This window comes from Amblyomma americanum, chromosome 1 (assembly GCF_052857255.1).
Source record: "Amblyomma americanum isolate KBUSLIRL-KWMA chromosome 1, ASM5285725v1, whole genome shotgun sequence".
Classification (NCBI taxonomy): domain Eukaryota; kingdom Metazoa; phylum Arthropoda; class Arachnida; order Ixodida; family Ixodidae; genus Amblyomma; species Amblyomma americanum.
The window spans coordinates 257,059,012-257,073,623 of record NC_135497.1 but is presented as its reverse complement, the minus strand read 5'-3'; the positions used below and the strand labels follow the sequence as shown (position 1 = coordinate 257,073,623).

Below are 14,612 nucleotides of genomic sequence, written 5' to 3'. Positions count from 1 at the left end.
CAACGCGAGATTCAGCGACAGCTGTTAAGGTATATATATTTCACGATATATTGAGGTAAAGAATATGAAAGCGACTTCATATATGTATAGTTTTAGAGTGCTCTTTATAGTTTTTCATACATACTCCCTTTTGTAGCAATAGCTATATTATGGTAGCATTTCGAGCCTTCAGCGTGGCGACACCGTGGCGGTGGCGGTGCCACCACCCTGTGGCTGCGCCGCCACCACACTGTCACGTGGTGCGGAACAGCTGTTTGTGGCGTGGCGCCGTGGCTGATCCTGTGGTTCATCACGCGACCAGCCACGTGGTGCGGAGCACCTGCTGCTGCCGGCGGTGCGGCGCACCGGCGAAACCGAGCTGCCACAGCTGTTCGCATACGCTGTGTCAAGTGGGACGAAGGTGAAGAAGGAACGCCCATCGAAACGGAGCGGCGAAAGACTGACTTTACTCTTAAGGCTGCCGCTCTAGGCACATGGTATCATTGATGACCCTCTCCTCGAGCAGTGCGTTTCACAGTAGCTGCCACAGATGGACCATACTATATCCCTCCGTTCTCACCATACTCTCCTTTCTCCTTCCACAACTACCACCCTCCAGTTACGCATCCCCATGCTCAAGCAATATCCTCCTCCTTCCAGGATAACTACCCTCCGTTTGGTTCCCATGGCAACCACCCACCGGTTGCACCTTTTTACTCTCGCCTTACCCTCCTGCTTTCACTGTAGCCATTCTCCAGTTACGAATTCCTAAACTCACGTCATACACTCTTCCTTCCATGGTAACCATCCTCCAAGTGGCTCCCATGGCAAAACACCCACCAGTTAAGCCGACAACTATGACATACTACTACTACTACTACTACTACTATGATGCGAAACCCAGGAACGGGTGCTTAACAGCTGTCGCTGTAAAAACGGGAGTGGTTGAAGGATGAGGTGGTGTTAGGTGTCGCTTGCCCTTGGTATAGATTCATGATGGACAACAGTGTGGTGGAACACAGACAATGCTTGCTCCGTCTTGTTTCTTCCTTTCTGCCTATGTTCCACCACCTGTTGTCCACCATATAGCAGTATGTGCTCATGAGCTCCAAGCGGCCAAAGCATTCTCACTGCTATGTCAGCTGTGGTGCTGCTGTCAGGGTAATGTTATTTTCGTTTCTTTTTCAACTGCCCCCCCCCCCCCCCCCATCAAGGTTTTAATTAGTAAATGCAGTAATAAAAATAAATTAAAGAAAGTTTTGATTCTTTGGCCTATCAATAAGATGCTGAATCGGCAAAGTTTAACATGGCAAAAAAGAGTTTGGCTTGACAGCTGGACTGGCAGTAGCTGCACAGTGCATCAGGTTTATAGCAACTGTGCAGCAAACAGGACAGCACAATACAGTGGACTTCATTTGAGATGAACTGTGTTAGGCCAAATATTCTGATAAGCTGAACAGTTTGGGGAACATTACTTGGTTTCCAACAGACATAATGGAAAAAAAAAATCTGCTTAACATGAACTGTTAAACTTCTGCAGACTTTTGCAGTGTCACAAGAGCAAAGGTGAACAATTTTGCACGCGCTGTTCTCTTTGACTGTGGCAGCCAATGATTAATTACAGGTTACTTTGCATATAACGCACAAGTAAACACATTGTGCATTCTGGTTTTCAAGCACAATATGAGTTTATTTTGAGGAGCATAAAGTCTGTAAGCAGTCCAGAGCAAATGCTGGACAATGCTGTCCCACCTGACAACAGCTGTTGCCACAGAAGACAGTATCCATAACTGAATGGTTGACAGTTTCTGAAAGCACTTTTCTTCGAGAATGCTTACTCTTGTTTTTGTGCAAACTCTTGCTTATTTATACCTCTCATTGCCAGTTTACAAACTGGGCCCATATGCTTTTACACAACCTTACGCTCCAGGCACCCTCGTAAAACTGCACTTCTGATAAACTGAACAGATTTAAAAGGTCCTGTAACATTTATCTCAAACAAAGCCTACTGGAATAGTTTGAAAACTTTATGAGTGTGCATTAATGATGACAACAATTGGCTTCAGTTAGCTGCTGGGTATTCACTTCTATGTTGGTGGAACAATGACAAAATTCACCACTAGAAGCAAGCACCAAACATAGCTTTCAAGGAAGACTTTTTTCCTTCTGTGCAACAGAATAAAATGGTGAAAATTTAATACAGCCACTGCTTAGAGCTTAAAACCTGCCTTGTGATCACACCTTCATAGTTATTTTCTACACAACTTTAATGGCTGGCTATCGAATTCACCCAATAATATGCTTCTATTTGCAGATATGTACATCAGATATATGGGCTAAAACACAAGTGGTGGTCTTTTGTCTTGAGCCTCCACTGACAAAATAATGAATGTTACTGAGAGAACACAGGATTTACACCATTAACTTCATAACACCAGAAATACGAAACATAAAAATTACCCATGTCACATCATATTGAAACTACCTATAATGCAAGGAGCTACTCTCTTTACAGCAGCCAGACAGAAACTAGTTTGTCTGCTTACATAATGTACAGACTGTCTCAGGTACCAAATTACTGCAAAAATAATTCCCCCAGTCACACTTTGAAAAATAGAATATAACTTACGAAAAGGCAATGTTGGCAATCACAAATATCTCTAGGACTAAGAAAAAGATCAAGGGGTTGCTGTAGGTCAATACACGGCCATATTTAAGAAGAGCTGTCAAGACTGCTGCTGTGATAGTCATCTGAATAAAACTTGTGATAAACCAGGCAAGCCAGTGAACTGCATTGTTCAAGCCCATAGTCTTCATCACCTGCGAAGTAAAAAGCGATATAAACATAGGTCAACATACTGACACAGAAAATAGAGGAAAAACTACATTAAGCATCATTTATATCAAGCAGCTCATGACAACCGCAAGGGCACGATTATTGCATAAACAGCAAAGTGCAAAACGAAAGAAAAGAAATCACATACTTCTTTCAATCTTTTCTCTTTCTCATAGACGACATTCTGAACAAGCATTGCAACAGAATAGACCCAGGAAATAGCCATGCATAATGGCATCACATGTTCAATCATGAACAGGAACCTGAAACACAAAGGCAAAATCAAGTAAAAAATCAAAGGGGTATGCATGCGATTTTATTTTAATAAAAGTCAGGCATTCGTACTGATCCTGAATATAGCATGGATATGGGAACTGGTGGATATAGGTGCCGGGCTCAGTGACATCTCGACCAGCATACACATTCACCATTGCACGCTCAAGGATGTCCTACAAAAAAGCAGAGGCAAACAACAATTATTAGTAATATAAACAATAACAGTCCACATAAAGAAGTGCTCCTAATTAATAGGCAAGGATTCCATTCATTCTAAAAAAATAAAATGACAGTGAGAAACTTTGCGTTCGTAGCTGTATTCTTGCTGATTGTCTCGCGCCTGACCAATTGACGGTGTTCTGTTAAGCTTGGTGTGGTAGTATTTCATTTTTGTTTTTTATCCGAGTATAGGTATTTGTTCCTGAATCCGTCTACGCCTCATGCCTCTGGTCAACGGCTAATCAGGTGTGGCCCCTATCGCCAGTCAACAGTCCGAACCTCTTCTTTCGCATGCAAGGTGGAGAAGTTTGTCGCTCCACCCCCTCCAAACTTATGGAGCACAGTGGTGGGCAGGATGGCCCACCACTGAGCTCCACTGCTGGCCCACCATTAATGTTAACTTCGGCGGCAACCAACCACCAAGCCGCCCACAATATCCTGGCACTCACGTCAGGCAGTCACGCTGGCAGTCGCTTTCTCGGACAAACAGTTACGTGCGCGCCGGAATCCGAAACTACCGAACTGCTTGCTGTTCGATTAACTACTACTCAGCCTGGCCGCATGCAAGGGTGCCATTTTATCGCCCGTTATCTCCATTTGCCTGTTACTGCTGGCTTAAGATTGTATTATGGGCGTGCGTTTACTGCTCCGAGAGGTGTGAGTTCGAGGTCGATGTATAGGTGGCAATACACAATATGTATTGCGTGTTGTGACCTCTGTAAAGTTATTTAGGACATGTTCACAAAATGTTCGCGTAATCTGCACATCCCTTTTTTGAAGCGTTTAATTTAAAGAAAAAAGTACACAAATTACACGAGCAAATATAGTATTTTGGAGCAGTTCTGCTTTGATATTCCTGACAGTGGGCATGCAGTACATTATGACGAAATTCCGAAAGATCACTGACGTGCAGTTTTCACTTTAAAGCAGACGACCACTGCCTATTTTTTCATCATTTAAATTTGCTGCAGTGCGAAGCTTTTTCTGGGAGTTGTTTTATTTTTGGTAGCCATTCAACTTTTCTACCTTCGGATAATTCGGATCATTTTTCCAGTCCCTTGAGATCGTAACGTAGTTTTACTCTATTGTGAAACCAGCGCATTACTGATGACTTTTTTTTCAACCACACTTGAGTGAACATAAACATATCACTGCCTTTCACCCATATTTTATGTTGCTCTAAAGCTTTACCTCCCTTTGTATAGAGAAATAAATCTAGAATACTATTTGTGTGCATAGACATTGATAGAGCAAATTGCACTCAGTTCTGGATTATATTAAGGTGCACTTCTTATAATTCAAACAAAAATCCCTGGTCTCTTGAAGTTTGAATAAAAGAGAGCCTACTGTACTATCATTATTAACTTTGCACATATGACTAGAAGCACTCAATCATTATGGTTCAGAAGGCTCCATACACAGTGTTAGAGTGATGTTACACTATTTTTACCTGTAGCCATACAAATCCAAACTGGTAATACTCATAGCCCCAGTTTCGTGGACCAGGAAACCAGAACCGGCTACGCATCAGGTTGGTAGTAGGAGTGAATGATGCATTTTGTCGAATAGTGTAGCTCATGTGACGTGGCATTGAACCATTGTGATCCATCTTGAACAGGACACCTAGAAAAAGAGCCAAACAACTATGTGAAAAATTTTGGAGAAGTTCGACAATGCTTCCAAAGTGTTCTTAATGTGGTAGATCATAACTCTGGTAGAAATTTTTGAATGTACGTTTTCATTACTGTGCCTAATAGCTTTGTGCAATAAACAGGCAATAACCAACTGCCTTTTGTGATTGCACATCAGTACTTCCTTTGGACCAACACAACAAATGCACAAGGAAAGTGTCAACCCTACTATAACCACATAGCCAGAGTGGCCTAGGCATAAATGTTTCTGCTAACTGTATCATCTGCTTACATTGTACATGCCATTCTTCATCTCAGTGACCTAGCAATGATGTGCCACCAACTGTCATCACAGGTAGAAGTTTGAAGCAAGACACCCAGGCTGTGATTTCTTTTGTTTGCTCTCGCGTAACATTTGGCAGGGGTGCTTGGGCAGAGGTACACGAGGTGGAAGTTCCAACTGATGTCTCTTGTACATGTCGCCTGGATGAAATGGTACCATACCCACAAAGCCCATTCTGGGGACTAACTAAAGCACAAGAGAAAATGGTCACATTCTTCCAGTCTCTCTTCCTGCTTTTTTCCTTTCTGTCCACTTGTACAAACCCGTTCCTGTATTACCTCCCTGCCAGGCATCACATTAATGCCTTATAATGGGGAGGGGTAATGACATGCAGCTTCACCTTTTAAATGGTGTCACCAAACAGCTTGACTGTTCTACTGGACAGTTGACTAGCCTGATTCAGGCTGGGGCACATTGTTTTTTCTTCTTGAGTTTAGGGCACCAGCCCACTAATCTAATGACACTTCAAGATCTGTACATCTCAAGAGCACTTTGTTGGTGACACTACATCATGGGTACTGTGCAGGATAGAAACATGCACATTTCCAATGTGGCACACCGTAATGTCAGTTTCTCTCCAGTTTGTACTGATTTAAGGCTGAGCTCCATGTACGCGAAAACTCATGCGAACGTGAAGGCAATGGCAGCAAGCAACGAGCAGCGCCATTGCACGAAGCGCTTTGCCCGCATCACTTGCTTCATCACTAGGTTCTGCATCCACAGAAAGTTTCACTCGTTGCATGGAAGCACTCTTGCGATCAGCCAATCAGACCCTGCTGTGCCATTTATTATTTGTCACATAGCTCCCATCACGAGATCTGTCTTCACCTCAACAAGTGTGTCGTCTTGGTAATGGCCACTGCTGCTGCACCGCCGCTGTAGAGAAAATATTTAATTTATTGTAGCTGTGAGGCGGAGCCGCAAAATTTAAAGAAAGAACAATCTGCTTGTCTGCAACACAGGACTAACAACATTTGGAGCAGGCAACGAGCGGGTGCACTGCAGTCCAAGATTTGTGTCCAGCCAGGTACAGAGCTCAATTCCCAGCACCTCTGCACTCCAGCTCTAGGTTCGGATCACTCACCATGAAGCAGACCCGCAAATTTTAAATAAAGAGAACAATCCGCTAGTCAGTAATGCAGGTCTAACAATATTTGGTGCGGGCTATGGGCAGGTGCACTGGAGGGCAAGATGCGTGCCGATCTAGCTGGGTATGGATGCTCGATCCCTGTTGCCACTGCAGTCCAGCTGTAGGTGCAGAATCACTCCGGACACATATTGTTACTCGCATATTTTGCTCTCTTACAAGGAAACAGAGGTAATAGTTTACGGGGGTTTTTACTAATCCGAAGTGCGTAGACACTGAACGAAAGCATACCTGCGCTGGTGCACGTCAAGTATGTCGCTGTCGCTAGCGCGAGGTTTCCCCACTGAGGGACGGAGCGAATGATGGCAGTCCTCGTCGCATCGTTCACTTTTTCGTGCACATGGAGCCCACTCTTAAGGTCAGTTATACTTTCATCTCTTTATGGATGTGTTGAAAAGCACTGATTCAATCTAACTTCGGAGAATTGCCCAGTACCTTTCTCTCGGTCTTCATACGGTCAACAAATGCTTCATCACTGCCTTCCAACTTAATCATCTCAATGATTTTAATATTTTTCTTGTAAATGCAAGCAACAACAATTTTTTGAAGTGTGATAGTGACGTACACATAAATATTGTATAATTTGTGTCTTCCTGAATCATGCACTGTTTACTGTCAATACTCACTGTCTGCTATTGTACCAAGGAGACTCAAACCTATTCAAGTAGAAGAATTTCTACTTTTTTTCGAGCCCCCTTCACCTTGACAGAAAATAAACTTGTTCATTCATTCATGAGCTAACTGTCGTTGTCCAGACAATGAGTTTCATGTAATGCCTACACAAATCAGTTGCTTTTTGCTATTTTCATTCAGTATCCTTCAGTTGGTCTCGCTATAGTATACTGCTGTTGTCTAGAGTGCTAACAGCTCATCATGATAGCACAGCATATTTTGGTTTGGTTTATGGGGGTTCACCGTCCCAAAGTGACTCAGGCTATGAGGGACACAGCAGTGAAGGGCTCCGGAAATTTCGACCACCGGGGTTCTTTAATGTGCACTGAAATCACACAGAACATGGGCCTCTAGAATTTCGCTTCCATCGGAATTCAATTGCCGTGGCAGGGATCGAACTCGCGTCTTTCGGGTCAACCGCCAAGCACCATAACCACTGAGCCACCGTGGCGGGAGCATATTTTGCCTGCAGCACAGTATGCATGGTTCAATAATGACAAGTACTGAGCATTCAATAAGGGACTGATATAAAACACCTTGATTTAGTTGATAGCCCCAGTAAACATAGTGAAAGCTTGCTAGATAATACCTTATTCTTTTTTTCAGCTAATTCCAAGTTATCACAACAGTTCCACACAATATGGCTTCACATGTAGCCTACTTGCTGATTCATGAATACATTAGCTCAAATGCTGGTAATTCAAACTCTGCAGCACCATATCCCCTTAACCAGCTTTTCAATGGCACTCATCTTCCCTGCCAAGCATTAAGCATCACAACAGCAATGTTCTGAAGGAAGTTACTGCCTCAGCATGCACCATCCTGATGTCCAAAACCACCAAAACATTTGCCCTTTATTTTCCAATCACGTGGCCTGCGGTTTGCCAGTCAGAATGAGAGATCATCACTGTCATCATAAGCCCAATTACACCCACTACAGGACAAAGGCCTCACATATCTTTTCAATTACCCCTGTCCTATGCTAGCAGCGACCATTTTAGCCTTGCAAACTTCCTAATCACATCTGCCCACCTGACTTTACGCTGCCCTCTGCTATGCTTGCCTTCTATTGGAATCCAGCCCATTACCCTTATCGAGCACTGGTTATCATGTGCATTTCTGCATGTTGATTTTGAATAGGATGCCATTAACTTGCATTTGTTCCCTGACCCACTCTGCTCTCTACCTGTCTCTTAATGTTACACCTGTCGTTTTCCTTTCCATAGCTCGCTGTGTTGTCCTCAATTTAAGTTCCACCTTTTCGTTAGCCTCCATGTTTCTCACCCACAGGCAAGTACCCGTAAGGTACAGCTCGTATATACTGTCCTCTTGAGGGATACTGGTAAACTGCCAATCATCATCTGAAAGTGCCTGCCAAAAGCACTCCGCCACATTTTTATTCACCTAGTTATTTCACTCTCATGGTCCAGATCTGCACTCACTACCTACCCTAAGATGTATTTCCTCCCCAATTGCAATGCTTTGCTGCCTACTGCAAACTGCTGCTCCCTTCTGAGGCCATTGAACGTTATTTTAGTTTTCTGTATATTAATTTTTAGACCGACCGTTCTGCTCTGCCTGTCTGGGTCCTTGATCATGCTTTACAATTGGCCCCCTGAGTTACTTAAGAGAGCAAGCTACTCTCCACTAACTTTTATCTCTAAACTTCTCAACCCAAGTCTCTGAATACCTCCTGTAAACATGTGGTGAATAGTACTGGAGAGATTGTGTCTTTCTACCTGTGACATCCTTCTTGATTGGGATTTTATTACTTTATGGAAGACTGCAGTGGCTGTGCAGCCGCTGCAAATATTTTCCAGTACTTTTACATATGTTTCTTGTATGCCCTGATTCCGTAATGGCTGCATGACTGCTGACGTTTCAACTGAGTCAAATGCTTTCTCGTAATATGTGAAGTACCAAAGGTGACCAAGATTTTTAAAAAATACAGAATGTCCAAGCCCCGTGAAACTAAATGAGGGCTGTTGAGAGTCACGTGGCCTAGTCTGCAGTATTTTCTCATTATTCAAAGTGAAGTAATTAGTAAAGACTAATTAGGTAAATTTTTCATTATTGGCTTCAGGAACAAAGTGTCAGTTCAGAAGTGGCAGATCATCTTGAAAAACAGCTGGATGAAATGTTTCCACCAAGGAGCCATTTACGCACCTTTATTTACTGCCCTTAAAAGAAAGCTGAAACATGACACTGCTAACGTAAATCTCTCGCCCAGTGCGCACGCAAAGTTCCTGTCAGGGGCAGTGCTCTAGAGAAGAGTGGACTTTATTCTCCGAGACACATCTTGAGATGCTGAAGCAGCACCACTGTCATGTGGAAGCTTTTGTATTGTGCGAGTTATCTTTTAAGGTTTGTAAAAAAAGCTACTTTACATAAACGGTATTTCTGCACAACACTTTCTATGGCCGCAAACTAGAAATTACTTGAAATTATCAAATAGACTGAATAAGCATGCCCTGTTGCTGCAATTCATTTAAAAAAGAAACATAATAAGGCTTTTACCTGTCAATCATTTATCTTGCGCTACTTTTTACATTTAGAAAGGAAAGTGTAAAACTGAAAATCACTGTAGTTATTTAATGCCTAGTTTCAGTGAGCATGGCACACCACATGAATTTACAAAGAGAACTGCCTCATAGCAAAGGCCCTCGTTTTATCTTCCCTGGTTGGACGAAAAGATAAATGATCAAGTGAACAAGTGCTTGACCAAACTAACAAAGCAGACAAAAAGTAAATGTTTGCAGCTAGTTTCCAGAACACCACAAATATAATGCACGTGACCTACAAAACACTTTTGAGACCACAAAGAACTGCCAGATGACACAAGCCATTTTCCTAATCGATCTAAATTTTTCTAAACAACTTGGGCACAATGTGCATACTTGCAAGTATGGTGACATTGTCAAAGTAGGCCTTATTTTTGAAGTACGCCATGAGGTCGTCCTCTGTACTGAAGCCCTGGAACATATTTAGACTGAGGCCTGACATCAGTGAAATCCAGGAGCAGGCTGCGTTGTCAATCACATCGAGGCGGTGAAGAAATGCCTCTTTGTCCTCAATGACTGAGGCACCACTGTCTCGAGCAAATTCTCGCAGTGCCTGGCTGTGAGCCACATCCAACACCAGTGGGTAGCGCCTTAGGTTGTCCCGCATCTTTAAGAAAGAAAAAACAAAAAGATTTTTCTCTAAAGTGTTCACAAAGCAGAAGCCAATCATCAGTGCTACACAGCCACAGTGTCATTACTTTAATTTTTTTCCTAGTGTTATGGTCACAGATTCCATTTCGTGCAAGCTCAGTAAAATTTATTGCAAGACCACAGCAATTTGCTCTGTGCAGGAAACTGCACAAAAGTAATTGATACGTCCCCAAAAAGTTCTGGAAATGTGTGAACAAACAGGCAGACCAGTCCCTTTACATGAAAGCCACTGCTAACTCTTACTTCTTTCCTCCCTCATGAGCTCTCAAGCATTACTCAAGGTACTGTACTAGGCCCTCTTCTCTGACCTGCCCCTTAGCATCACATGTAACATCTGACCCTTTGCAGACAGCTGCGCTGATAACTAATGCATCTGATGTTTTCAACACTCAGAATGTCTGTCAATATTCAAGCACTGCATAAGAATCGACTCATTAATCACTTTCTGCCACCACTGTAGGCTGTTGAACCGCTAAATGCGCAACGTAAAATGCTGCTCTCGGTTAAACTGCTCGCTTATTGGCACTGGAATTTGATGCAGAGATGGCATATGGAAGTCTTGCTTTTTCAACACCAAGTATGAATGATGTATTTGCCTGATTTGATCAGAATTAATTAAAAATCCGCGCCATCTGCAGCATTGGTGACCCCCATAACAAGTAGCTTTCGCGTAGTGGACGTTTAGTGTTGCATAAGTCAGCATAAATACCGAAGTCTTACCTATCAACTTTAGACTGTACTACAACCAAAGCCAACACAATTAGGTACGTAGGCATTCACATGCCCCAAGATCTGCCTAGGTGCAGAAATACTGCCAAAATTACTAACTCTACTAAATGCACCCTGCTAACACTAAAACCTAGCCTTAGCACTTATTACTATCCAACGACCTACTTATATAACACTTGTCAGCCATGAACTAAGGTGCACTCTCTATTTCCGATTCTCATCAAGCTAGCCAAATCAGTTAAATGAAAAGTTGAGCTAGCTGGTGCACCATATAGCTTGTTTGCATCTTTGGCACTGTTCGCACCAGTCTAACTAAATCAATCAGTTCGAATGTATTCAAAATCAAGGTTTCAGATCCACCCTCACTGACTACTCTTGTCACATCAATCCAATCCAACTAAAATCAGACCTTGACCTCCCTACCCTCATATGTTGCCATAAAATGGCACATCTCTTTTGCAAGTTTTTTCATACGTTACTAACAGACAATAATCCCACCTGACCACACCATTGATTATCCGACAACAGCCACCTTAAAACTGTCTCTCCTAAGCATGTCCATGTAATGATATTTCAAATGTTTTTTTCCAAGCATTGGAACCCCCTTTCTGCCTGCATCACCTCGTGAGTGGATCAACGCCAACTGAAGTCTACCACTAAAGTAATTTTTAGCCGTTAAACACTGCTCTCCTGCCTATACCTCATGTAATGCCCAACAGGAGGGCTTTCCAGATACAGCAAGAATGAAAAAAAAAAATTAAAATTAGTATTTTTACCAATGAGCACTAACTGTTGTGGTTCACATGGTCCCAATGGTTAAGGGTAGGTTCTTAACAGATATTAGCTTCAGTGATGCAGACAACAAAAATAAAACACAATGAATCCAGAAGAGCCATAAAGTAAATAGCCTGCCTCACATGTTTCAGCATTGACAATGAATAGTCACTGCTGTTTTGTGCCAGGTAGTCCCTGATGTCTCTGGAAATGTTGAGCATTTTTCTGGCATACTGAGTTACTGTGTCCAACAGCTTGAATGTTTCATTTGCCTAAAAAGATGAAGAGATAACAGTGATTAGCTTACATGTATTAGAAACTTAAAATGCAACATTTTCTGAAAAAATTATTCAGTATAGTATTACCAATATGCAAATGCACATTCTTTACACTACAAAATATCAGCCGAAATTAAAACACCATGATGTGACTTCGTACAGCACAGTTTGAGGTATAATGACATTTCAAAGCTGATGCACGTAGTCCCACAAGAAGTCCACATGTTAGAGGACATACTGTACCTGCATGAATATAATGTGAGTGGGGAGTTTCAATGATCAGGAAAACAAAAAGGAGTATTATTAGGATTACAACATCAGCTGAAAATGTTCAGGCTAGCCATGGCCAAAGGCTATGCGTGAACACGCCGCCACCTTTCATGTCGTCAATGTTATTCGAACGGCCCCACTTCAGAAGTGCACATGACAAAATCAAGCTCAGCGAAGCCTCCCATGTAATAGCATATGCGACCTTTTGCATAGCAGCGACCAGTACGATGCCGTGCCACCCCGCATCCGCTTCTTGACACCACTGCTTCGTGCTTTCTGCTGCACAGTTCGGTGCCCACTCGCCCTTTTCTTCCCTTCCATACTTCACACGGCTCTTTCACTGCGTTCCGCTTCTCGATGGCCTGCGTCACCTCCTTTCCACATTTGTATCTCTCTCTCTTGTCATGAGTACTGAGCGCTTCGCCTAAACAGCCTAAGGTCGTCAAAAAGTTGGCTTCTCCTCACAGCTCACAAACTTAGTGGCTGAGCTCACTATAAAAAAATCTCGAAGAGCAGTGAAAAAAAAAAAAATTCATGCTATATTTGCATTTTGGTTTCAAATGCAGCGTGTGTCTGGAAAGTAAAGCAATTTTTTTTTTCGAGTACTGCTGTGGGTCCTACAGCACTCGGATTGGTTGGGTTAAGTGGGGGGGCCTTTCAGCTTTTCATCACTGCCTACCGCAGTCTGCTCCAAGCTCCAGGAGCAGCAGGATCGCTGTTTCCGAATACCTACTAATAGTGCTGTATCACGACGTGCAATGGCGTCCAAACGCAAACAACGGTATGCAATCCATTTCTGTGCTAAGCTCGATAAGAGTCTTGCTGGCACCTACCAAACGATGCAGCAAGCCTATGGAAATTCTTCTTTGTCATATTATCAAGTTTCAAGGTGGTTGAAGGCCTTTAAGGCGGGCCAAGAAGACGCCGATGATGAATCCCACTCTGGATGGCCATCAACGAGCAAAAGGGACAAAATGTGTCTCATGTTCATGATCTTTTGAACACCGGCCTTCGGATGAGTGTGCAGATGATAGCAGAGACTCTCAATATTCCAAAAACCACTGTGCACGACATCCTAAGTGACAATTTGAACATGCGGAAAGTGCGCACCAAGCTGGTCCCCAAATTGTTGACTGATGACCACAAGAACAAACGAGTGCTGATTGCGAGCAAACTTTAATGGATACAGTGCTGGCAGACCTCAAGAGGCAAATTTGTCTGGTATATTTAGACGACGTCGTTGTCTTCGCCTCGAACTTTGAAGACCACTCAAAAGACTTCGAACAGTGCTAGACGCCGCCAAGTCATCTGGCCTAAACTTGAAAGCAGAGAAGTGCCACTTTGCCTACGAAGAGCTGCTGTTTCTAGGCCACATCGTTAGTGAGGAGGGAGTACACCCAGACCCACAGAAAACAGCTGCTATTGAACAGTTTCCACCATCGGCCGATAAGAAAGCAGAGCGTCAGAGCGCAGATTTCTCGGACTGTGCGCATATTACTGACGATTTGTGAGAAACTTTTCGCGCATCGCCGAGCCCTTGATTCAACTGACGAAGGCAGACGTGCCGTTTAAATGGGAAGCGCCGCAAGCAGAAGCCTTCAAGGAACTTCAGCGTTGTTTACAGTCCCCACCGATCCTCGCGCTTTTTGATGAAAACGCCGATACTAAAGTTCATACCGACGCAAGCAGCGTGGGCCTCCGCGCCGTCCTCATTCAAAAAAAGCAACGGGCTGGAGAAAGTCATCGCATACGCTAGCCATTCCCTTTCCAAGGCCGAGGCTAACTATTCGACAACTGAGAAGGAGTGCCTTGCCATCATCTGGGCTACGTCAAAATTCCGCCCCTACCTGTACGGACGACCGTTCAAGGTGGTCGGCGATCCCCACGCGCTGTGCTGGCTCGCCAATTTGAAGGACCCCTCTGGCCGACTCACTTGATGGAGCCTGCGTCTCCAGGAGTTTGACATCACCGTCGTTTACAAGTGCGGACGCAAGCACTCTGAAGCCGATTGCCTCTCACGAGCCCCTGTAGATACACCGCCGCCGGACGACGATGAGGACGCCTTCCTGGGACCCATCAGCCCCAGCTCTTTTGCTCAGCAGCAATGCTCGGACCCCGACCTAAAACGCCTCATCGAATACCTCGAAGGCAAGGTTTCTTCACCCCCCGCTTCATTCAAGCGAGGACTGTCTTCCTTCTGTGTGCAGAATGAGGTCCTTGTGAAGAACTTTGCAGCGAGCAAAACA

At 43.6% G+C, this 14,612-nt stretch overlaps 1 protein-coding gene across 1 annotated transcript in view; it reads right to left on the bottom strand.

Annotated features, from left to right (window-relative positions):
• Positions 1 to 14,612, bottom strand: part of LOC144114980 (ATP-binding cassette sub-family A member 2-like) — a 146,463-nt gene that overhangs the window by 103,460 nt on the left and 28,391 nt on the right. The window contains exons 13-18 of the mRNA XM_077649061.1: positions 11,962 to 12,090; positions 10,001 to 10,271; positions 4,761 to 4,933; positions 3,161 to 3,264; positions 2,964 to 3,078; positions 2,609 to 2,799 (exon numbers count right to left, since the gene is read on the bottom strand). Of these exons, the coding sequence (XP_077505187.1) occupies positions 2,609 to 2,799; positions 2,964 to 3,078; positions 3,161 to 3,264; positions 4,761 to 4,933; positions 10,001 to 10,271; positions 11,962 to 12,090 (983 nt within the window). The remainder of the gene's footprint in view (positions 1 to 2,608; positions 2,800 to 2,963; positions 3,079 to 3,160; positions 3,265 to 4,760; positions 4,934 to 10,000; positions 10,272 to 11,961; positions 12,091 to 14,612) is intronic.